At 27.4% G+C, this 26,715-nt stretch overlaps 2 protein-coding genes across 5 annotated transcripts in view; one reads left to right on the plus strand and one right to left on the minus strand.

Annotated features, from left to right (window-relative positions):
- Positions 1-1,053: 1,053 nt before the first annotated feature.
- On the plus strand, positions 1,054-20,779 carry Plx (PTB_TBC1D1_like and TBC domain-containing protein plx). 3 transcript variants are annotated; one of them, XM_074244712.1, is made up of 8 exons: positions 1,054-1,273; positions 2,449-2,722; positions 3,380-3,589; positions 14,457-14,801; positions 14,875-15,165; positions 15,294-15,498; positions 15,584-16,241; positions 16,351-20,779. In XM_074244712.1, exons 2-8 carry the CDS (start codon positions 2,609-2,611, stop codon positions 18,749-18,751), a joined length of 4,224 nt encoding a protein of 1,407 aa, XP_074100813.1. In that variant the 5' UTR covers positions 1,054-1,273; positions 2,449-2,608; the 3' UTR covers positions 18,752-20,779. The 3 variants fall into 3 exon arrangements, with proteins under 3 accessions (XP_074100813.1, XP_074100815.1, XP_074100814.1); XM_074244714.1 differs by lacking the exons at positions 1,054-1,273; positions 2,449-2,722; positions 3,380-3,589 and adding an exon at positions 6,674-6,777; XM_074244713.1 differs by lacking the exons at positions 1,054-1,273; positions 2,449-2,722; positions 3,380-3,589 and adding an exon at positions 11,284-11,625.
- Positions 20,780-22,366: 1,587 nt separating this feature from the next.
- The window catches only part of LOC141528955 (uncharacterized), a 156,002-nt gene continuing 151,653 nt past the window's right edge, over positions 22,367-26,715 (minus strand). For both annotated transcript variants that reach the window (XM_074245260.1, XM_074245261.1), the window contains 2 exons: positions 26,347-26,643; positions 22,367-26,048 (listed from right to left, as the gene is read on the minus strand). In XM_074245260.1, the coding sequence (XP_074101361.1) occupies positions 25,936-26,048; positions 26,347-26,643 (410 nt within the window). In that variant the 3' untranslated portion in view covers positions 22,367-25,935. The remainder of the gene's footprint in view (positions 26,049-26,346; positions 26,644-26,715) is intronic.

Below are 26,715 nucleotides of genomic sequence, written 5' to 3' on the forward strand. Positions count from 1 at the left end.
TTAAATACGTAAAAGAAATTATTAATGAAACACGCACATATCTTGTTGTGTAATATATGACTATTGAATTTATTTATTAAATTTTGTGAAATTAATAAAATAAGAAATGAGAAGTATGGATCAAATTACGCTGTAAATTATACAGCGGAACCATATATTACCAATATTGCCTTAATAATAATTGAATTTCACTATTCTGATGATTTTATTAAATTAGTGATAATAAAATATTTTTTAATAAATAGTTCGATACTTTGTAATTACCTTTAACAATAATGGTCATGTTTATTGTTTAATAGCGAGGGAGCTTTTAAGTGATAATCAAACTCTATAGATAATTTACTCAATATTTTATGTTATGCCGTTGTTTAGTTTAATTTAATAACTTATATGTTATTTTAAGATTATTATAATTGGTAGTTGTTTATCAATTTAAATTAAGGCGTTTTGTATTTTTATGGATTGATTTTTTTGGTAATAAATCCATTTATTATTGATTAATTAATTTTTTAACTCATTCTATTTTTTAATCCCATCGTCAATTTATTTTATTGATAAATATATTTAATTTTAATTTTCACACTTACTTTTTTGATGAATTAATTCCCTGACAGTCAGTGTCACCTTCTGGATGCAGCTGAAGAGATCACAACAAAATAATTAACGTTGACACACTCATGTAGCGCTGCGGCACGGTCAAATTTGGAAACATTTTTAAATTTCCCGCGCGCATGCGCTCAAACCCGGGAAAAATAAATGACAGTTTTTAAATAATAAAATGGCGGTGATAAAAAAAATTTTTTTTGAAAATGACACTTGACATTTCTTCTTAATTTCTCCAAGTTGAATTTATTTTTTTATAACAATTTAAATATTGTTAAAAAAAAAAAAGTTTATCAGTGTCAAAATAAAAGACTGTATCGACAGTGTGTAAAATCATTTTGATACAACTTACACATTGCGCCATCAAGATGTCAGTGACGTAGATGAAAAAAAGCCGATCTATAATCCAGAAACTTATCAAGTATGTGTTGTGTGGAGGAATGTAATGTACACCTTTCTCCAGTTTAGTACCAATCCAGCATTGAAAGGCAAATATCTTGATATTTAATTTATCATTTTAAGTGTAACTCAGTACAGTGTCTATAATTGGTGGTTAATTAAAATTCATCAAAGATATTAAAAGTAAATAAAAGTTTATCATGTCACTTTAAAAATCGTGGACTTCAAGAGAGGTGTAATAACAAATATAAACATAATTGATCGCGACCAGGTAGTGTGAATAAATAATTTTATTTTTATTATTATTATTATTATTATTATTATTATTTATTGTCAAATGACGATATGGCTTCTGGGTACTATTCATACCTCGGAAAATAATTAGTATTATTAAATACGAGTAATTGTTCCTAGATTAAGAATAGTATTATTATTATTTGACACTCTGCTTGTGCTGGCCAAGTTGATGTTTTATGGTCCTAATCGTTAAGGATACTCTAACATCCGTTTGGACAACCGCGAAAACCGCGATCAAGTATTTACAAGCATAGTTGTCAAGTTGTCAAGTGGTCTGTCAAGTAATATCTTTTATTTATTTATTTTTTTTTTTAATATTTTTAAATTGTATTTTTATTTATAATAATAATTAATTAAATTAAAGTCAGCTGTCACTTGAGTATTTTTTAATTTTTTTTTTTAAGAAATCATTTTTAAAAAATTAAATTTCTTATTTTTTATCATTTTTACATAAAAAATTTTTTTTTTAATTTTTGTAATAATTCTTTTAATAAAAAAAAAATTCTTAAAATTTTTAGATGTCAGCTAACATGATTTTCATAAATTTTTTTAGCCATAATTATTGTCATTAAAATAATTAAATTTTCATAAATTTTGTTTGTAATTAAAAGCAAAAAAATTAATGTTAATAATATTTAACTTTTAGATATGAATTTATCTATACAACATCAGAATATTATCGTATTATCTTCAGCCAACGATTAAACAAATAATTTCATTTAAAATTAAATTAAGCGATAAATTTAATGAATACCTAGAAAAAAAAAATAAAATAAAATAAAAAAAACACAATGTAATGACTAGATAAAAACACAATCAAAGTCGAAAATTTTGTAATTTTTTTTATTAATTATAGATGCAAGTTTTAGTTATAAAATTAAGTGTTAATTATTTCACACTTCAGTAATTTTATAAATGAAATAAAATGTTTCGTTAAAGAATAAATATTTGAGTTAATAAATTATGTAAAGAGATTTAAAAATTACTTAAGTGTTTTTTTCGGTCATTAAACATTTTTTTTTTTTAATTCAGTGATTCATTTAAAAGCTTTTTTATCAAACTATTTAATTAAGCTGTTAAAGAATTTATTTTTAATTATTAGATAAAAATTTTTAAATTGAGTATGAACAATTTTATTTATGATTGCAGAGAGGAGTTTGAAAAATGAAAGCACTTGAAGCCAACTGATCAAATATGTAAAGGAACTCACGTGCTCGACTTACCAAAAGTTCGGGCTAAAAGGAATTATATGGTATAGTTTCTGGAGTAATAAAGTCAGTCACGCAATCGGTAGTAAAAAATAAAAAAAATGAAGCTAGTACCGGCAATTTATCTAGGATCCACGGCGATAGATCGCCGATTTAGCAGCCCCATGTTGCCATGGATCACGAAGGAAATTAAGCGCAGAAGTAATCATGAGAGGGTATGACGCTTTCTTATTTACTTTTTACTTTTAATTAATTAAATAATTAGTTAAAAATTAGTTAAAAGATAAAAAAATTATAAATTACACATCAAGCATGTCTTTTAAATGCATAAAATACTTGCTTTTTCAATTAAGTCTTGAGCGAGACCATGAAAATTGCCGGACAATAAAATTCATTATCTCCAAACGTCCTTTACTTCTTTACATACATAAATATTTTATTATTATTGCTATCTTTAGCTTATTATTATGCTTGAAAGTTTTGCGTTTAGTAAATTGCGTAACAGCTCATTAAATAATCTGAATTTTAAATTTATTTTTGATTTATGGGTTACCCAAATTTATATAAAAGTCTCTTAAATAGTCCACGTTAAGTTTTAATCGGCCCAATTAATTTTTTAACTTTGTTAACTTAATAATACCCGCACGTTTTTTTTTTTTTTTTTGCATAAAGAACTTTCACTCAGACTAAATAATTTATAAATAAAATAATTATATGAGTCAGTTGATTTTATTTATAAATTTATTTTTAAGAGGGTTAGTCAGAAGTTTTAAGAATTTGTTTGTGACAAAGAAAAATATTTTAAAAAGCTTTTTAATTAAAATTAATAAATAAATAAAATTTTTTTTTAATTAAAAAAATTTAATTCCCAGGTAAATCTCCACGTGGCATCAGGATACATATCCGCGTACACAAATGATAAGGAGCAGCCTTTGTTTCGGCACTCATTAACAGGTACTTCAAAGCCGCAACCGCTTTCAGCGAATTCCCAAGACTCCAAGGGTGGAAATTTTCTCTACCTTATTAAAGGAGATGACGGACTCTACTATTATCATCTGTTCAAGGTTGAGAATGCGGAGACGGTAAGTAATATATTTAACACCACAAATTTATATTCATCTATATAAATACATATTCATCCGTATACTTATTAAATAATTTAATAATTAAATATTTTAAAAACCCAAGCAATTCAATGTTAAATTAAATAGCTTCCTGCTATATTTATCCTTAGCTTATTTATTTATTTATTTATTTATAAAATTTGTCCTTCGATTTATCATTAATGTTACTCTCGTTGTTGACGTTTTTCATTCCAATATAAACAACATTGTTCTCATTGATTGTGTTTATATCTGCCACGCGTTTATATAATCTTTCAGTTTCAAAAAGACAACATCATTATATTCAGAATTAAATGTGAATGAGATTCATGTTTGGTGGATGATGGGGGGATGTCCGCTGTTCCTGAAAATATAAATAGAATAAAATCACTAGACAGTTTGGCAACTTGTTAATTTAAATATTTACTTTGCCAACGACAATCTCTCTTGTCATATCAAATTATTATCATTATTATTATTATTAAATATAATATCTTCCGTAATTTTATTTAAATTATTTTATCTAATTATTAAAAACAAATTCATTAAAAAAAAAAAAAAAAAAAAAAAAAAAAAAAATGCTTATATAATTAAAGCCTTTAACATTCATTAAATTACGTCACATTTTTTATTACAAAGAAGAGTTTGAAGTAACATTAATTCAAAATCAATTGCGACAGTTTATAAATGAACAACGTGTCATAATCCGTACTATTTTATTTATATAATTATTTCATAAAATAATTGTTGTCAAGTTTTAAAATTAAAGATGAATTTTTAATCTAATATAAATAGATTATTGAAGGGAATGCCAATGCCGTGTTCGATATAAATGAATGCCTAGATATTGTTCCAGATATCCGTTTAGTGAATTGAATAGCGTGTAGAATGTTATCTGCAATGATATCTATCACCATTAAATTGATGATACAATTTTCTTGGCTTAGCTCTTTGACCTATCTTCATCTACTTATAGTCTGTGCCGATTCGTTGCAGCTCAAAATAGAAACACGTGTTGAGCACACACTTCACACGTGAACTGATGACCAACTTGAAAAGTCCCCGCCACGCAGACTAGTTCCTTTTTATTTAGATCATTAAATAGAACACATTCTGCTTCATTTACTGGTGAATCTTCCCTGGTACATTGTAGCTGCAATTTTATTTATTTCATTGTTTATTTTTCAAAGAAGCTATTAATTATTCACGGCATTGCATCAAAAATTTTACTATTTATATTAAATTTTTCAATTAAAAAAATTTTTATTGTTTTTATAATTTTTTTAATTAAAAAATTCATTTTTTTAATTTTTCATCTTGAAACGCAAAAATAAAATTGAAAAGATATGTGTTGAAAATTTTCCGAACTGTTTACTCTTCTAACTAGCAAACATTTAAAATTACAACAACCGGAAATAGTAAAAGTAATATTCCAAGCGATTAATGTCAGTCTTTTGAAATTTATTATTATTATATTTACAATAACTTTCTAAGATATAAAGTTAGCAAGTTAATACTCAAACGCCGATAAACATTTTACGTATCAACCAAAATATCACCAATAAATTAGATCAGTAATTTCTTTTCTTTGTTTTGTTATTTTTTTTTTATTAATCGGTCAATTTTATTTATTAATTAAATACCACGGGGTGTTTATTCGAAGTAATTGTTTATCTCATTAATAATTACTTATCGATAAATTACTAAAATACTTAACAGAGGATAAATAAATTTTATTGACATTCTTTAAGTATTTATTTATTTTTTATAAATAAAAAGTAAAAATTACATTAATTTAATAAGCATTAAATGTTTCACATGATAGAAGAGTAAAAAAACTGAGCAGCAGGATGAAGCCGGATTACGAAATCGCAAAATAGTTATTGAGTTAACGTTGAATAAAATTCTAGATTATTTTGACTGGATTGTCGGGTATTATCAATGTGTAATTAACAATGCGCATGTTATAAATTACCTGTTATAGTACAGTAGCCAGTTGTCATTTTTAAATTATCACGTTTCAAGCGGAAGAATTGCAAAATTGTACAAAGATAAATTAAGTAAATAATTTATCTAATGATTTATTGATCAATTTAATTCGCTATTTTTTATTTAATTATTTAAATTCATTCACTATCCTTTTACGACCATTAATAATAATTAAAAATCTTTCAATCAAAATAACTTTTCAATATTTTAATTTTTTTTTTTGCAAAAAAATTTTGTGATTTAAAATTTCCAAATTGATTTTTTTTTTTTCCATGAAACCAATAAGCGTCGATAAAACTTACCATATCACGCACGCATTAAATTCTGAAACTCTACGGGCAGCATGTTTTATAAATCGGACTCTTACATGTATAATGTATAGCATACAACATACATTTATGTGTTTTTCTCGACAAGTAAACAAAAAAAAAAAAAAAAAAAAAACATAAGAGGTGAATTTATTTTCCTCTTGTTTGTTGGCTCTTTAAGCTTACAATATTCTCAAGTGTCACTTATTACACATCGTACATACAGTTGATGCATTATAATACAACATATATCATATATCATATATATTTTTTAAGCGCACGCAAACAGCAAACCAATGAAATAAATAGATAGAATAAAATGACCAATCATTAGACTAGTTTGCAGATGCACTCAGCTTAAACTTGATGGATTTAAGTAGTATTGATGTGTGTACAAATAAATGCTGATGCTCTGTGTCTACTAAATAGATTTAATGTTAGTAACTATTATTAAATTTGTCCTCAACGTCTTGGTCGTGCCACTGCAAAACGACATTGCCACCAAAATCAGTTTGCTTACAGCCGTACAAATGGACACTGCTGATAGCTTTACTGTTAACAATCACTATAGTTAACAAATTAATTATTAATATTAAATATAAATGATTCCAAAATTAAGTGATAATTTTTTTACATTTAAATTGTGAGTGCAGTATTATTTAAAATATATATATATATATATATATATATATATATATATATATATATATATATATATATATATATATTTTTTTTTTTTTTTTTTTTTTTTGTTATATAATTTTGAGGAAATTAATGTGGAATTTTTTTCTCGATCCTGGGAATTAAATGTCTAAGTTGAACGGACTTAGTAATTAAATATAATAGCTGAAATAAAATATTCCCATAAAAGTGAGTATTTTTTAACAAATGTGTGTGATATCATTTGTATTGTATGTTTGTATTTTGCATAAGTTTTTATCATGTTACGAGTTTAAAGTCAGTTTATAATCGAGGATAAGATCTTAAGAGATGCCGGGGGAAAAAAGGCCATCCGGTTTGCTATGAGAACTCTATTCCACCGAGGAATTTTTAGTTTGTGTTAACTTTTATTATTCATTTCTTCCCGACCTTGAGTGCCATTTAAAACCAGAATCTTTTTTGCGAGATTGTAAGGTGGCGGAATAGCTCGTTAATTACCGGTTAATTTTAATGTATTGGTGTCATTTGAATAGTAATATCGATTATTTATCGCTGCTTATTGCTATTATTGTTGATTTTTTTCTTTTGTAATTGTTGTTATTATTTATAAATGTGAGTCATGGCTAAAAATATTTTTTTTTTTTTAATTATTGAGTCATAAATTTTCCATTTTTAAAAAAAAGAAAATTATTAATAATTTTTTTAAGCATTAAAAATTTTGAAAATAATTTTTTTTTTTTTAACTAGACACAATTTTACATTAAATTTGATCTACAATTATCTCATTAAAGCAAATCAAATCCCTAGTCTATTAAAAAAATTTTAATTAACCTCCACAATAAATAACTAAACAAACAATTAAAAAATTCTTCCATGCAAGCATAAAGAGCATGTAAAATAATTAAAGAACGCAGTGTGTGTTCTACATCGACATTTCCACCTATTTCCCTTTTTTTAATTTTATTTTAACGCTCCCCATTAACAACGGTCTCTCGTAAATGACCTGCGTTAACAAATAAAGCGTCTTTATGCCGCAAAAACGATAAGTCAGTAATGGCCGATACAACAAAACTTGAATAAAAAAAAAAATTATGCAATCTACAATCTATAGTCTACAATGTAATACGCAAAGAGCTAAAGTCGAGTGTTAAGTAAAGTGGGTTGATGAATAGAAGAGAGATTTTCTTAAACTCTTTCATATCACGCCTGCAAAACCGTTCTAATTTCACCTTGATTTGCATCCAATTTAATTTTTTTATTTCTTTTTAATAAATTAATTTTTTGCTCAATTATTATTAAATAAAATTAATAAATTAATTTTTCATTTAATAAAAACAAAAATCAGATCGTCAATTTTGAATTTTATAAAAAATTTTTCTCTTTACAGCAAAAAGATGATTATATTCCAACTTTTCTTACATAAGCTCGCTAGTTTTTAAATATGCAGGTACTTATTCTTCTTATATGTGAAATTGTACTCGCTGTACAGCATACAACATAATATATTATATAGTAGTTGTTTCATTCTTACGTAAATTCACTGCTCGCGTTAGCGTTCATTTTAGCGTACTTGTGCACGCACGCGTTCCTGGTTTATTTTGGATCTACATCATTACGATGACGACAACAATATTATAATAATAATTATTAATATATTTAAGACCAACAATGACGTTTGACAGCTATTTATATTATTTTTTTCGTTAATTAATTTCCAGAACTTGTTTTAACATTATGTAAGTTTTCTTTCATTAATCAGTTATGTAAATCATTTTAAATTTTTAATTAATTTTATTTTTTATTTTTATTGCTGGGATATTGATAGTTGTAGACAATCTCGACTGACCAACAAAGTCTCATCCATTATTCTACGAGTATAATCACCATAATTATTCATCACGCCTTGCCGATCATTCTGTGGAGGCGGTCATTTAACTTGTCTGTTTTATTTTGTATCAATAGACGTGCTGATCGATAGACATTAACTTGATTTATTTTTTATACATGGTTTATACATATATTATTATATATAAACTATTTATTTCATTATTATTATCATTAATAAATGAAAAATTAGTTTATTTATTCAAATTTTGAATTTTTAAATTTCAATTAAAAATTCTGGGGCAAATATTAAAAATATGAAAAAATTATTTCAGACCTTTTTTGTAGAGAATTTTATTTCCTTCAATAATATTTCTTATCATCAATTTTATCCTATCTCTCTTCCTTTTCTCCAAAATTTGAATTTAAAGTTCAAAAATCATATTATAAAATTTATTAATAATTTTCAAAAGTTTAAAATATTAATTTTAACTAAAATATGAAAGATAAAAAAATTTTTTTTAATTTATTTTTATTAAAATAATAAATATTTGAAAATTTAAAATCTAGTCAAGAAGTTCGAGTACTTGGAAGACTACAAATGACAAAAATTACGAACAATAAAATCTTAAGAATGTAATAAAATTTTTTTTATAAATTTATTATAAAATATGACATGATTCTATCTCAAATACAGCAAAATGAAGACAATTATTGATGTACGTGGGATGTCAGGCCATGAACTTGATTTTCCTACAACCCGACAATCTATCATTTGTTGTGTTTATTCAAGAGAATAAAAAAGATAAGAATATGTAATGATCCAATCGGACTTTTACATGCGGTGACGTTATATTTTTTGCAGAATACAATTTTTTAGACCTACATAAATTATACTACTGACTATTAAATGTTTTTACTTGAATTTCTTGTACCCAGTTTGTTTTTTTTCGACTTAATTAAATAGTTGATCGATTTTTATGGATAAAAAAAATTAATCCAAAGGTCTGATATGCTTTTTTCATATTTTTAACATAAAAATTTGGATAAATAGTCAGATTAAATTAAAAAAAAAAAATTAATAATCACTCAAAGCTTTTTATTTATAAAACATAAACTTATAAATAGATAAAGGGGAGCCGGAGTTATTAAAAGTACTTTGAAGCTATCAATAATCTCGTTAAAATGATTAAAAAATAATAATGATAAGGTAAAAGTTTTATCGAATTAATATTACTTTTGGAAAGTTATTTTAGCTAGCCATAAAAATAGGTCAGTACTTTTTAAAAATAGTAAAAAAAAAAAAAAAAAACTAAAGGACCGAGTCTCAATCTCAGTCCGGAAAACCAAAAAAAGAAACTTTTTCTTTCACCAAGTATTTTAAATTTAAACTTTGAGTGAAGATTCTTAGCTCAACTTACCCCTTTCTCTTTTCAAGCTTCAGATTTAAATTCTTCCCCTAGTATTTTATTTTTGTATAAACAAAAATTTTTATAGATTTATGGCGCCCTACAGGTTAATCGTAAAAGAAGATAACAGTAAAAGTACGAAATAAATTTTTTAGTAAATTACTGTTAAAGTAAATTACGTCGTTAAAGTTATTATTATCAATATATAGTTTTGTAAGAGGCCAGTGACCATAGTAATATACAAGGGAGCGGTTAGTATTCGATAACGTGTTCAACTACGGTCTGTTAATTTTGTCAAAGCCCCCAAGGGCTTATTCAAACATTTTTTTTCTAGGCACGAGTACGTCACGTCTGTAATCTTACTAAGTGTCACGCGACATATTTAAATATATATATATATATATATATATATATATATATATATATATATATATATATATATATATATATATATATATATATTTTTTTTTTCTATTCTCTTATAGCAATTGGTTTATTATTGATACGTACGCGTGGATCTGTTTTTTGCCTATCACTGTCTGTTTATAATTAATATTTAACTCAATATTTTACTGTTCTTAAATAAATTTTATTTCTCTTCAATAATTTAAATAAAATCACTGGCAATTTATAAAAATTAATTATTTTAAAATTAAAGCTTAAAAAAAAAAAATTATTTTGAAGCTTTCCAAAAGTTCCGCTAGGTGGCGCATAGTCGAAAAATTTTCTCACTATTGGAAATTTAAACCTAGCAAATAATGCTTAATTTTAATTAAACTTTTTTAATTTACGCATTATTATTTGTTAACAATAATTATTTTATATTTTTTTTTCTATCAAAATTTCAATTTTTCCTAAAAAAAAAAATTTCTAATGATTAAAAAAAAATAATTTTTCTAGCTTTTTAAAAAAATCCGCTACGTGTCGCATTTTAGCTTAATTTTCTCGTTATAAGAAAGTTAGAACGAGCAAAATATAACGGATTTTAATAAAAACTGATAAATATTTATGATAAGTGTTTTATTATTAAAAAAAAAAAAAATAATTGAATTTTTTTTTTTTTTTAATTTATAAATTTCTTAATTTTTCTTTCTCAAACTTAAAAATTTTCTACTCGTCAATAAAAATTATGATTACAGCCTAGAACTCGCGAATTTCTAAAAAAGCAATTAGAATAAACAGCTAATTTAAAAACCGGATAATTCCAGTGTCTTGACCTTGAGTTAATTTAAAAAATTCCCTGTTTTTACAAAGCGTAGATCCTCATACACATTAAATTTTTTATTAATATTTTTTGCTCACGTATAAACTCTTCTCTTCAGTCCTCTTTTCTTCTCCACGAGTTGCTCGCTAAAACAGACTAAGATGAGTTAATATTAATGCATAATATACACGTACACGCAAGAGGTACATATTCTTCTCCTCTCTTTCTTCCTCTTGTCCAATCGGTACGCTCAAAAGTTTGTACAGTACTTACACTCAGTTACAACTCGGGACTGGGAACGTCGACATCCCAGTCCGCTAGCTCGGCTTTTTTTATTTATTTCATGCCTTTGTTTAAGTAAAGACAATTATTATTGACAAATTATCGGTAATTGGAGTTCAAAAAATGTGAATTAATTTTTGTGATAAATTTAAGTGAACAATTTTTTCTTAATTCTTCTTGTGAGTGATTGAAATTTTTACCGGCATGGATTAAGTAGTTAGAAAAAAAAAATAAATTTTTAAAATGATATCAGTACCAGCTAAATCTTCTAGCCCTCATGTCACTACTCGAGGATCATTAAGCGATGCAAGTACACTTGCAATTAGCAAAAGAAGATCGGTAAGTCTCTTGTTGAGTCTGCAATAAACGATCTTGAACTTGCTGACCCGCTCAGATATTATTCTTCCGGCAGTATTGTTATTAATGCTAATTACTATCAATTTTGCAGTGATCTCTCGGGTCAATCTGTTCATTTATTTAATAATCAATTAAGTAAATTAATTTTTATTATCAGTTACAAATAACAGAAAAATATAATGTTGTTGATATTGATATTTTAATTATTCAGGATAAATTGATCAATTAAATAATTATAAGCATTTAAAACCGCGAGTAAGACTGTTTGCGGTTGCCGGATAATTTTAATGTTATTTACGCTGTACTTTGTATACGTAGATATTGCTGATTCTAAAATTGTACGAGGTTTTAACGACACTGGAATTTATCATTTTTTGTTTTTATGTTTACATTTTTATTTTAGTAGTTATTTTTGTAGAGAAATTAAAGTACTTTGGATTGTAAAGAATTTATTTTGTAGTTAATATTTTTTTAAAAACAAGATCAGATACGCAAGTGATTAAATTCTTTGGAAAAAATACGGTTTTTATTTTTATTTAACAATCAATAATAAAATTGATTTTATTAAATATCAATTATGTTATTAAAATAGGATTATTATATGTATTGAATACTTCTTAATATCAAATAACAATTGATATCAAATTACTTAGAAAATATTAGTTTTATATGTTGTGATAAATTTTTATTAGTGTCTTTGAATTTTTTTTTTCTATTATAGTTTGAATGAACATTTAATTTAATATATTACAATTTGCTAACAAATCAATTATATGTAATTATTATCAATAACTTCCGTAACTAATATTACTCAATCAAAATTAAATAACAAGTTGAAATACACACTGGGATATTTAATATGATGTACAATATATTTTTTTTTTATTTTATCTCTTAAAAACAGGACACGTTGAATTTAACAGATAAATTTAATAACTTTTAACTGATTATTATTTTTAAAAAATAAATTTATTATTATTAAATTTTTTAATAAAAAAAAAAAAATTATTATTAATTTTTTTAATTTTTAATAACATGTAAAAAAATTTTTTAAGTATTAATAAATCATAAAATAAAAATAATTTATCAATAATTAAAAAATCCAAATAAATTAATTTGACGTAATATTAATAAATTGATCGGTGGAGTATACTTGAGCTCATAAATCAAATTTTAGCGTTCTATCAAATGAATTATATTTGAACCGCAGTTAATGAGCTAGTAAATTTTCTTTTCAATCCATCATCTATCATCCACACCCATTATATACATGTTTGTATTCCCAACAGCAATTCAATTAATGGCTAGATAAAAGTACTATCTACTGTATATCTAAATTTTCTTCGGCTGAAGAAAGAATCCCATTAATTATTAATTACGTACAAACAACCGTTGATAAATTACTTAGTAATTGACAGTAAAAACATATTTTCGTTTTCATACTAAATAATATAAATTATTTAATAACAATAATAATAATAATAATAAAAATATGAGTAAATTTATTAACTATCACCGAATAAATTTCCGAGCAACTTCTGATGATAAAAGAAATGATTAACTGATATAATTATTATGTACAGCAATAATAATAATAATAATAATAATAATAATAATAATAATAATAATAATAATAATAATAATAATAAATTAAAAAAAAAATTAATAATAAAATCAGGAGATGGAAGTTTCAGTCTTTATTTTTAAAATTCTTGCTCAAGGATTAAAGATAGGACAAAATTGATGGACTTTTTTTGTAGGTAATTAAATTCTCTACAAAAAAAGTCTGATATGGTTTTTTTATATTTTTGATATTTAACCCAGAATTTTGAATCTAAAGTTAAAAATTCAAAATTTTAGTTTTTTATATATTAAAGATAATTTTCTAAAAAAAAAAAAAAAATGACAATAATAATAATGATAATAATAATAAAAAGAGTAATAAAGAGCCCAGTTAATAATTGGATGAGAAGCCTGTAGGAGTTGATGATATTTTTTCCGTGTCAGCAATTGTCGCGAAATTGTCTTAGCTTTCTATTCGATTCTCCTTCAGATGCTATAAATATGGAGATATATCACATAAATTTAATATTGATCACTTGACCAATTTGACAACTACGTACTCGTGTTTAATTAAAGGTCTAGTGCCACTTGATTAATAGGACATCCAATGAAAACCAAATACTCGTTTTATTTGACTCGATGATGCTTCGATAAATTCCTCCACCCTTTTTTCACTTTATTTTATTTTCTCTGGTCAATTTTTTCAGTTAATTATTTATAACACCAGAGATTTTTTTTTTTTTTTTTTCAAAATAAAATACTTGCTACTTGTATTTATTTTAAATCCATTTGAGCAATTTATTTTAGTCACTTGCAGCCTTGAATCTGTTTGATGGACTATTTTATTGCGAAATCATTTTGTTTATCATCAAACAGAACTGCTAGCTTTAAATTAAATTCAATTTAAAATCAATGATATTACTTATTCATTTATTAGTGAGTTTATTTTTTATTTTGCTGAAAAAAAATTATGATTAATTTATAAAATTGATTTTAAAATAAAAAATATGTATTATTATTATTATTATTATTATTATTATTATTATTATTGGACATCAAAAATTGGAATATTTTTTTAACAATGTGACATTGAAAGTAAAAAAACAAAATGATTGTTTTTATTGAATTTATTTATAAACTTTAACAAACAAATTGAGAAAAAAAAAAAAGTAATTTTTAATAGTTTTTAAAATACAAAGGTGTGAATTTTATTTATTTATTTTTTTAATAAAAATTATCTAAAATTCCAGGTACAAGAATTATTCACCGCGATGAAAGAACAGTCGTCATTAGCACGGCCCGACAGAGATCGTGATCTCCAAAGATCTAACAGCAGCGCAGCGGCACTTAGCATCGGAGCAGACATATCACCGAGTTCCTCGCACTTCTTCGAAGTACTTTACGTCGGTAAAATTAAATTATCACATCAGAAAGTACCGGAGTCATTTATCGACGATGCTATGGTCAAGTTCAGGGCTTACGGCCTTGACAAATCAAAGGCTACTGTCAGTAATTTGCTAGCCGAGTGTCAACAGCTTAAAAATCAAGCTGCTGATAATTCTGAGGCTAATAGTGATAATCGCCGCAATAGTGGTGTAAGTAATTTAAAAATTATCATATATTATTTTTTATGTTATCAATTTTTTTTAAATTAATTAAAAATTTCAGGACTCGGTAACAAGCGATCTGGGAAGCACAGACAATGTATCAGCATCAGGAAGCATAATCTCACCATCAACACCAATAGGAATGTCAGCACCTCTGGGTGGCTCGGTGGAATCTCTCCCGGTGCCGAGCGACACCCAGGAGAGCCAGAGCCCAAAAAAAGGCAGAAGCTCAACAATGCCTGTCCCAGAAATGATGAGAAGTAGAGCAGCCTCTACTGGAAGCGTGCTAGGCCCGAGGAGAGAGTCCTCGGTCAAAGGAAATGAGGACCACAATCGCACCATGCTATTCCAGGTATCCCATCTATTTCATTTTTTTTTTTTTTATCCAGTTAATTATTTTTATGGTAATATAACTTTAAGTGAAATGAAAGTATTTTATTGAGTTTTTGTAATGTGGCTAAACGTGAATGCGGTTTTCAGGTGGGTCGCTATGATTTAAGACTTATTAGTCCAGATAGAAAGCAAGTGTTGTTTCACAAACAGCTGAAAGACATCGCGAGCTGCGTTCAAGGTCTTAAGAATCCAGAGCACTTTGGTTTTATTTGCCGTGAAGTCAATACTGATGGTTTTGTTGGGTATATTTTCAAATGTCAGTCTGCTTCTGTTGCTGATGATTTGGTTGGTGGTAAGTTTAATAATAATAATAAATTTAATTAATTAAGAGAAAATAAATATAACTACAAAATTATATATTAAATATATTATTTCAGCAATAACACAGGCGTTTATAGCAACATGTCACGGCAATAGCACAAAAAAAGAGCGCCACCAAGTATTCTCTTGCGAGCACTGTCCAATGGTCTGGTACAATAAACTCTGCCAGGAGATAGAAGGACAAAATGACCGACGTGTCCAGTCAATAATATTCTCACGTTTGGAGATGTTACCCGAAGACGAGCAAGAAATCGTGGTGACCAAGTACAAGGGCGCGGAGGCAGCGGGAGGCTCTGGCCGTGAGTTCAGTTTACGTGAGCAAAATCAATTTCTGATGCTGCTGTTACGCGCCCACTGCGAGTCCAAGCAGACTCGCCACGTCCATGACACCGCCGAAAATCGCAGCGAGTTTTTAAATCAGTACTTGAGTGTCGGCGTCGGCAGCACGATCTTCATGAAGGCCAAGCGCTCGCTCACCAACAGCTTCGACCACCTGATGAAGCGCAAAGGCTCGCGTGATGATTTCAACCTCGCTGCTCACCACATACGTGAGACGACTTCGATGTCCAAAAGCGACCGCCAGAGTCCTGTTGGGATGAGTAATTCCTCGATTCCTGACTCCAGTTCTGAGTCCAGTAGGCCAAGATCGCTCAGGGTTTCACCAGAGCAACAGTTGGTTGTTAATACTGGACCCAAAAGCCCGATGATGGACATGTAAGGTTTCTTTTTTTAATTTTTTATTAATTAATTATTATAAATTTTTATATTTATTAAATTATAATAAAAAAATAATCAAGTTAATAAAAAATGAAATTTTTTTCAGCTTCCTAAAAGTAGGAAACTCCCCCAAGATGTCTCCGATAGAATCCGAAGAGAACAGCGGACGTCTCCAATCAAATAGTTCTTGGCGTCAAGCGATTCTAAACCGCGTAGTGACTCCCGGAAAGGACCAAGACGCCCGAGACGGCGACAGCGCCTCCGGAAAATCTGCGTCTCTCCCCGTGGTGAAGCGTACCGGCTCGGAGCTCCGCGAGTTGTGGAAAAAAGCGATAAACCAGCAAGTGATCCTGATTCGAATGGAGAAAGAAAACACTCGCCTCCGAGTCCGGCAAGAAGAAGCGACAATGAAGCGCGTGAAACTCGAGTACGACGAGCTGAGCAGCTGCGCTCGTGAATTAATTGACGTGTGGGACCTGCTGGTGAGCAAGCAATCGCGAATCTCCACAAAGTGCGACTCGAAGATGCTTCTACAAGCCATAAAACAAGGAGTTCCCCGCGGAAAGCGCGGAGAGGTCTGGCAGTTCCTCGCGGAGCAGTTCTGTTTGAATCAGCCTCCGATAGACACCCAGGAGTTCCCGAACTACAACACACCATACGAGCTGCTGCTAAAGCAACTGACCTCGCAGCAGCACGCAATCCTGATCGACCTCGGGCGAACCTTCCCGAACCACCCGTTCTTCAGCTCCGCACTGGGTCCAGGACAACTGGCGCTCTTCAACCTTTTAAAAGCCTACTCCCTGCTGGACCACGAGGTCGGCTACTGCCAGGGGCTGAGCTTCGTCGCGGGAGTCTTGCTGCTGCACATGTCCGAGGATCAAGCGTTCTTTCTCCTGCGGCACCTGATGTTCCGCCGCGGGCTCAGGAAGCTCTACCTCCCGGACATGGCTGCGCTCCAGCTGCGGCTCTACCAACTCTCCCGACTCCTGCACGACCGTCTTCCCCTGGTCTACAGCCATTTCGACAAACACGAGGTCTCTCCGACGCTCTACGCAGCTCCCTGGCTGCTCACTCTCTTCGCGAGCCAGTTCCCGCTGGGCTTTGTCACCCGGGTTTTCGACCTCCTGTTCCTGGAGAGTTCTGAGGTTATTTTCCGCGTGGCCTTGGCTCTGCTGGAGGAGCACCAGGAACAGCTGCTGCTCTGCGACAGCTTTGAGGAAATCATGGAGTACTTGAAGGTCAAGGTTCCAGCTGTGGACAAGGTCATGCTGGACAAAGTCATGAAGCATGTCTTTTTACCCGACACAGAGATCTCCAGGCAGTTAAACGAGTACAGAGTCGAGTACCAAGTTCTCCAGGAAGAAATGCTGTCGGTAAAGCCGCAAATTGAGAACATAGAAAAATTGGAGCTGATGAACAAACAGCTGACTCAGCAGAACAGCCGCTTGACCTCCCAGCTGGAGGCTGCGGTGGCTAGCATCCAGCGGTTGGACAACCGCGGCTCCAGCAACTCTGTTCATAAATTAGAAACTCAGAACCGCAGCTTGGAGGTCACTGTGATCACCTTGGGCTCATTTATTCAGCAGCTGATTGAAACTCAGGACTTGGAGGTTCCTGGAGATGTCCGGAGGATTCTAGGCCAGCTCAGTGTGGCTCAACGGAGGAACAATTCAAGCTCGGGTTCCAATTCTAGGTCATTTCCGCTGAAAGTCATTGAGGATAATAATAATAGGTACGAACCTATGAAGAGCAATTCGACTGGAGGCGGGAGAGGTGGTGAATTGTTGGCTAAAAATTTATTAAAGAACTCCATGGAACCTCCTTACCCCCTCAAGTCCGCGCTGAGTCAACCTAACCTAGGAACAAAGTTAGAAAAAATGTCGTCTTTCTTCGCGACTTCGCACAACCATATTCGCCAGCAGAGGGCGCAGATAGCCGCTTTCAGGAACAATGACGGCTTGACTTCTATCAATAATAGTATTAATAATAATAATAATAATAATAATAATAATAATAATAATAATAATAATAATAATAATAATAATAATAATAATAATAATTTGAGTAATAATAATGATGAGAACGACCCCAAGACGGTTAATATTGACATTCAGGTGACGGATACAGTTGGGATTACTAATGAAGGCTCAGTACAGAATTACGCTAACTTGAAAATTGAAGTTGGAGGCCTGGAGAAGTCCACTTCGTTGCCGCTCAATGCTAAGATGAAACTCAAGCCTACCAAGTCGGCGTACGAGCTGGGCTCCGTCAGGAAAATACCGACTACTAAGCTGGAGGATACTGAGGGTGTCGGGATGATCACTGGGACTGTTCATCCTCTGGATACGTGCAGTGATGTTAATTTTAAGTATGGAGGCACGACCAAACTTAAGTCGATTAAACCGGTTAGGATGAATCCTGTGACTCTGGCGACTATGGCTGAGGTTCAAGTTCAGAAACAGGAAAATAATAATGAGTTAAATACGACGGAAATTCTCACGAGATAACAACGTATGATTACTATTTTTCAGGAGTAATTTATTATTAATTAGTGGTAATAATAATAATTATTTATTAATAATAATTTTCAATAATTTTGATTAATTAATATTTAATAAAATTTTTTTTAATAATTTTAATTTACAAATATTTTTAATAATTATATTAAAAAATTATTATTGATAGTTATTAATTAAAAATAATTATTATTATTGATCAATAATTAGTAATAAGATTTTTTTTTATTTAGAATTAAGATTTATATAAAAAAAAAAAAAAACTAGTGTAGTAATTATTAATTGTTAATTGTATGATATATTTTGATTAATAATTTCAAAAGAATTTATTTCAGGATTAAATTAATAATTCAGTGTTTTTTTTTTTTTTTTAAACTAAAATTAAATATGTTTAAAAAAATCTTATCTTCATACCAAAAGAAAAAAAAATGTCTTCTGTACATGGAAAAAACAAGATGATACTGGGTATCATCCCAGATTATACTGCGCGGTATCTGGATTATACTCAGTATAATCTAGGATGATATACAGTGTAATCTTATTTTTACCGTGTATGCAATAGATTTTTTAAAAATTAAAAAAAAAAATAAATAAATAAATAAATAAAAAATATATCTTCTAGAAGTAATGAAATATTTTAAAATTAAATTGGCTAGTGGCCTAGATATTATCTAACAGTAAAAATAAGTATTTTTAAGACAAGTCATTATTTATGTTCGTAATAAATTTACACGTCCAATAAATTTATTTTTTATGGTATGAAACAAAATTATAAGAAATAAACAAAGTTTTTTGGATCAGTATTCTTCGTTGAATTATCCGGCCTTTAGCGAATGTTTGCAGTCAATTTTAATAATTTTTAAAGAATAAATCGCACAAAGTGTAGAAATATATTTGAAAAAGAAAAAATGTCAATAGATGAAAGTCTTGCCGTAATCAGTAGATTGTTTTTAGTTTTTAATTGAAGAAAAAAAAAAAAACTCCTACAGCAGTGTGCCAATGACAAAATAAACAAAAGAAGATTATATTAATATTTTCACAAATATAAAATATTTAATATTTACAACATATATAAATATAAATATAAATATAAATATATATATATATATATATATATATATATATATATATATATATATATATATATATATATATATATTTACATAAAATAAATAAAATAGTTTATTGTTAACCGGGGACAATAGTCGAGAAAAAATGTAAATGTAGTTACCATTTAAAGAGGCGAAATACTGCCAAATTTAATCATTATTATTCGAAATTAAATACACTATAATTATATACTTATTACATTTAATATATTAATTATTTACCGGTAAAAAAAATTTATTTTATTTTTTTCTTCACGTAATTTTAATGTAAAGACTGGTGAGAAGAATATAAAAAATTTCGGCTTGTCTATTAATTATTAATTATTAATTATTGTATCTAGTACTAACACTAGGTATAAAAAATATATACACTGAAATTTAAAACAGTATTTATATGAAAAATATCTGATTGGTAATTATTATAATTATTAATATTTAAATGTTTATTATTTATTTTGAAAATTATAAAAAAAAAAAAAAATTTAGTGAGAGGTTAGAGCAAATTGCCAAAACTTTGCTTGAAGAAATATATATGTGAAGTTATATTAGACAGATTTAAAAATTTTGTTTTTATATTTTTAAATTAAGTGTGAAGAAATCTGGATGTTTTATATAATATATATTTTTTTTTAATTAAATTTATTTTTATTTAATTATTTTTTGAAATGTAATCGTATATTTGTGACGTAAAATTACGTAGATTTTAGTTGATTTTTTGCCGGCTGTGGTAGAAATGGCTGGCGTTTATTATTAGGCCAGTGTACTATGTAGTTTTAAATTTTATTATTATTATTTTTATCATTATTAATAATTATAGTTGTAAATGTATGATATGTAAATAAGTTGATATCCTTGTATGGTTGATAATGTGAATCTGAATGTCTTCAATAAAGTAATTATACCAAATAAATATGTTTAATATTTTCTATCTCTAGATATATAATTAAGAAATGACCTCGTATCTCGTGAACTATTGACATTTTTTGAGATCCAAGCTCACCCCAAGATTACACTCATCGAGACCTTTCATTTGAATACCCACATCAATTTTTCATATATTTTATATATTAATATATATTACATATATGTATATATGAAAAATATATCAAAAATACATGTGGGTACTCAAATGAAAGCTCTTGACGAGTGTAACATCGGAATGAGCTTATATTTTTAAAAAAATTAATACTTAAAAAAATAATTTCATTAATTAATAATTGACTAAATTTTTTAAAAATATTTATATTAAAAAAAAATTTTTTTCTTACCTTTTATTTATTTCTTCTCAGTCTCAAAATAAAATTGTAATAATAAATTTATTTTTAAACATACAACTAATTAAAAAAATAAAATACTCAACAAAATAATTTTCAATATATATATTTCGTATTCAAAATATAATAATGAACATTACACATGATGCTAGATCATATTGTGACAATCAGCGCAGATTGACACGTTTGACAGTGGTACCGTGGTTTGTTAATAATAATAATAATCATCATATAATCTAGTCGAACGGCTAGCGTCTGCAGTAAAGGCAGATATGAGATCGGAAAAATACCAAAAGCTACCGAACAATTGGCCTTTTTTTTTATTCAGTTGTCATTTCTTCTTTCAATAATAAAAAAATAAACAAATAATTATCATTAAATATTTATCAAAAAACTGTCCAACTTAGGCGACTTTAAAAAAGGGTCGTTGTTTTATCATCCATATATTTATTAAACATCAATATCATTCATTTCTTCTCTATAATCCAAGACGTATCCGCTCGTCAAGTCAGCATTAATTTTTTATTTATTTTTTCATTTCTTCCTTTCGTATGTAGAAAATAATGATAGTATTTATTATTTTTTATTTAAATTTATAACGTCATATATATTTAAATTACGATGACAGATAAAATATTTTATTTCATCGTAAATTATATTTTTTTATTTTTTTTTTCTTCATTTTATTTATAAATAATATAAAAAACAAGAGTTAGATTAAAATGATAGTTTTACATACATACAGACGGTTGTTTAATTTTTTTTTTATTTATTGTAAAATTGTTATTTTTTTTTTTTTTTTTTTTTTTATTTTTGTAGTGCATCTGCGTATTACAAGACGTTAGCTTCACATCAACTGCATCCTCCACTTCTTACGCATACAATTTATTAATTATCATTATAATTATTATTAATATTAATATTAATATTCATTTATATTTAATATAATACATATCATTTAGTTACATAATAATTAATCAATTATAATTAATAATAATTATTATTGTAATAATAAAATCCAAATGTAGGCAAGCGACAAGCCCACTTTACAATTTAATTTATTTAATAAGCCCCAAAACCCTTAAGATTTATTTATAATTATAATTATTAATATTTCGTTATTTTTTAATTGTTTTTTTTTGTTTTTTTTATATATATATATATATATATATATATATATATATATATATATATATATATATATATATATATATATATATATATATATATATATATATATATATAATTACTATACAGGTGGCAAGAAAAAACAACACTCAAACTGCCTTATCTATTAGTTATTTATAATAGTTATAATCATCACAGTGATAAACGAAAAAAAAAAAAATATATATATATATATATATATATATATATGGATGTATATATAAATGATTTTAATATATATGTATTTTATTTCCTTCAAAATCTCCTTGTACGATTGATCTTTTAATAATTGATCATTTCTTCTCTCCATTTTTAGGTTAATTAATAAATATTCGTTCAAAAATTTTTCTTGTGGCACCCACACACCTACAGTACTGATTAATTAATTTTAAACAAAAAAAATTTCATTAAAAACTCCTTTGTTTCTGGTTAAAAGCTTCGGATACAAACGAAAGTTTGTTACAAATGAGGTTATGTTCCCAAGTTTTTAATCAGAGGGAAAAATCAATACTGTAACTTTTTAAAATTTCTTACAGGTTATTTTATACAAGTACAATCAAAACCCATCTCCCATTTTAATATATTTATTAATTAATTATTATTAATAAAATTTTTTAATTAATCTTATGCCTCCACTATTTACCTAAAAAAATTGTTCTTTGTGTTAGCCGTTTAAAATTACATCAGGTAAAGCTAACTTGTCCTCCGGTACTCGGTTAAATATTTACACTGGTTTTTTTTTTTTTTTTTTTTTTTTTTTTTTAATTTAATATATTTAATTACTCCTAGACCTTTTACTCTTATAGTTATAATTATTCTCTTTTTAATCCGTGGCGTTAATGATATGATAAAAAGTGTAACAAATTACATTAGCTAATACTCGCATTTAATACTTTGTTTAATGGATTTCTTCCATTGTTTAACCTCTAAAATTGTTTCACAACTTTAAACAAACAATATTAAATTGATTAATTATTTTTGTATACTTTAGGTTGAGTACACTGTACATTGTACAGTATAATCTTCAAAAAAAATTTACAGGTTATGTTTGCTTGGAACAAAGTGTCAGTATTCTTCTTTCCCATCAAAATTTTCCGTAAAAAAACAAACAATTAATATTATTTAGATACAATAATTAAATTTTACTGAAGAAATAAATTTTTTTCGATTAATGCGAGTAATTATTTAGTATTTATACTTTATTTTAAAATATATAAAATTACTTCTAAAACAAGTACCGGATAACAAGTTATTTTGATAAAAAATACTTAGAATATGTACAACAGTTATTAAAAAAAATTCAAATAACGGTTTGTTCATTTCTTCTTTATTAATTATTATTATTATTATTATTATTATTATTATTATTATTTGGCTCTTAATTTGTGCCTGCACGTGTCGGATACCACAGAGTTTCTACATATAATTGGATATATGTAAAAAATACTCTTTTCTTCTCTTACTTTTTATTTTATTTTGTATTTTTTGTTCTATCTATTACCAGTACCGATAGGCCAAGATAATTGCCGGTGGTTGAAAATTAACTTTGTTTAAAATGGTCAATTCAAATACCTTTTAAAATAAATCCGATTTAATTGAGGCAGTAACGAGCTTTTAATTACAATAATATAAAAAGGTAATTAGTAACAAAATAAAAAAAAATTATTATTTCTTCTTTAAAAAAATTCATAAAAATAATTATTAATTATTATTATTTGTGTAAAAAATTGATCGATATTTTTTTTAAAAAATAAATTTAAATAATAATAATAATTAATAAATACATTGTAAGACTCTGTGATGAGACAATTCTGATAAGTACATTTTTTTTTTTTTTTTTTTTTTTTTTAGTATTAAATATATAATTATTGTTACAATTATATAATTGAATATTTAATTTATAATATAATAATAATAATATAATTTCTTCATCATTGGCCTGCCCTTATAAATGAAGAAATAAATGCATTAAAACAATATTCATTTCTCGATAGTTCAAAACTTCTCTTTTCTTATTAACTTATAATTATAAATGAATAATTATAATTAATTTGAATTATTACTAGTTACAATTATAAATTATCTTCTTTAATTATATTTAATATGTCAATATATAGCAGCCAAACTTTTTAATTGTTCGGGCAAGTAAACCTCTGAATAATTCCCTTAAAAACAGTCTTTATACATTTATAATTATCAATTATTATAATTCTTATCAATCCTGTAATTATAATTATTATTTTAATAAATCAGTATATACAGATGTGTGCAACTAGCTAGTGAATAAAAATTTTCTTATGCTATTTTTTAACCTAAAATATTCAATATATATTTATCTTATTATTTTTCGTCGTATATTTCGATCGGTAATGACGTTCTCAGATAAGCTTCAGGTAAAATCATGAGTTTAACTCTTGATATTACTCATCATTAACTTTTTTAATCGCTAATTTCGAACGTCGATCACTTATACCCTGATCGTATTTACACTTTTAATTAGCTGCACCGAATTTTCATTTCTTCATACAATCTACCACATCTGAGTCATTTATAGACAATTAAATGTATAATATTTATTATCAAGAGACTAAAAAAAATTTTTGTCTCCAGGACTATTGACATTTTTAAAAATATAAGCTCATCCCGACGTTTTACTCATCAAGAGCTTTCATTTGAGTACCCACATCAATTTTTCATATATTTTATATATTTATATGTATATGTATATATGAAAAATATATCAAAAATACATGTGGGTACTTAAAAAATAAATATTGATTCTTTCTTTTGAAGAAATAAATAATTAACAATTTTTTTCAGTGTAAGAAATAAAAATCAAATGTCTCTCTTCACTTGTGTGAATTTTCCTAATTAACGTTAACAATGTTAGAATTAGCAATCAATATCTTAAATGGCAATAGATTGAAAGTACACGATAGCTAACAAATTACTCAAACAGAACAATGTCGTAGGTGTTAGCTGGGTATCACTAATAGACTCAGATGTGATGGGATGTATATGTCTTCTACAATGACATTAATAATTGTGGCTGGATCGACGTCGTATCCTCCAGAACAGTACAACTGTTAGCATACATACATCCTATATATATATATATATATGCATATGTATAAATATATACACACATACATCAATATGTACTGGTTAGTTAAATGTCCGGGTAGGCAGCAATTGAGACGTCGGTCTCGATTATCCTCGGGAACAGAGCTTTGACAGTTCAAGCACCAGTATGTGAGACAGTTGTTCTTGTTATTGTTTCCGTATTAGCAGGAATATTCGAGCGGTCCTCTCAACTCAGTTGTCGCAGTCATTTAGCTCACATGGTCACACACTCTGCTCCTCAGTTTCTCAGTTATTCACCAAGAGAAATAAATAGCAAGATTTAATTTAATTAGTCTGAAAATCAGCTGCGGTACCCGTTGAATTATTCTATTGATTGATGATTGATAATTACTGATACATTTAGGTTAATATGTATATATATATATATATATATATATATATATATATATATATATATATATATATATATATATATATATATGTTTGGATGTTTGTTTGCTATCTAGGCCTCGAGTATTAGCTTCTTGTCGAGGGTGACACATCATCTTGATAACAATTCGCAGATTATTGCTGCGCCCGCTGATAGGACTAAAGACACGCGCGAGAATGATGACGCTGAGGTCGCGCTGGCCCGGGTTATATCTTCGCATACACCTGGAATTTATTATGGAATTATTAATTGGAGATATTTATTTTGAAATAATTTTATTTCAGTAAAATTTTGTTTATTTCATTAGAATTTTTTGGACAAAATTTTATTTTTGCCAAAATTTGATTTATTTTAGAAAAATTTTATTGTATAAAAATTTTTTTAAGGAAAAAAAATTTTGTTAAAGAAAAAAAAAGGTTTTTAAAGGAAAAAAAATTTTTTTTAAGGAAAAAAAAATTATTTAAAGCAAAAAAAAAATTTTTTTGGACAAAATTAGATTTATTTATTTAATTAAAATAATACCTTGATTAGAAAGCTTGTAAGTCCATTGATTAGGATCGTCCCTCTGAAACTCGCGCACCGGCCAAGTCAGCCTCAACTCTTGTTCTTGTTCGACTCTTGAGCCTCTACCAGACAATTTAGGCGTGGGATCAACCCAGCGCATCGAGAAGCAGAAGCTCGCATTTGTCACCGCGGATTCACTCCCGATGCTGCTCCCGCTGTTTACGTTTATGCTGATACCGCTCAGGCTCTTTTGTTTTTGCGAGACTATTGTGTACCAGACTCCTTTTTCTTCCCAGCTGTCATGACATGTGTACGCTGCAAAAAGGTTCTTTCTGTTATTCAAGAACTTTGGATTTATTCTGATAATTCAACTAAGTCCTGCTTTTT

Source organism: Cotesia typhae, unplaced genomic scaffold (genome assembly GCF_013202065.1).
Source record: "Cotesia typhae breed Kobodo isofemale line unplaced genomic scaffold, CoteBio_Ctyphae contig_44, whole genome shotgun sequence".
In the NCBI taxonomy this organism is placed as follows: Eukaryota; Metazoa; Arthropoda; class Insecta; order Hymenoptera; family Braconidae; genus Cotesia; species Cotesia typhae.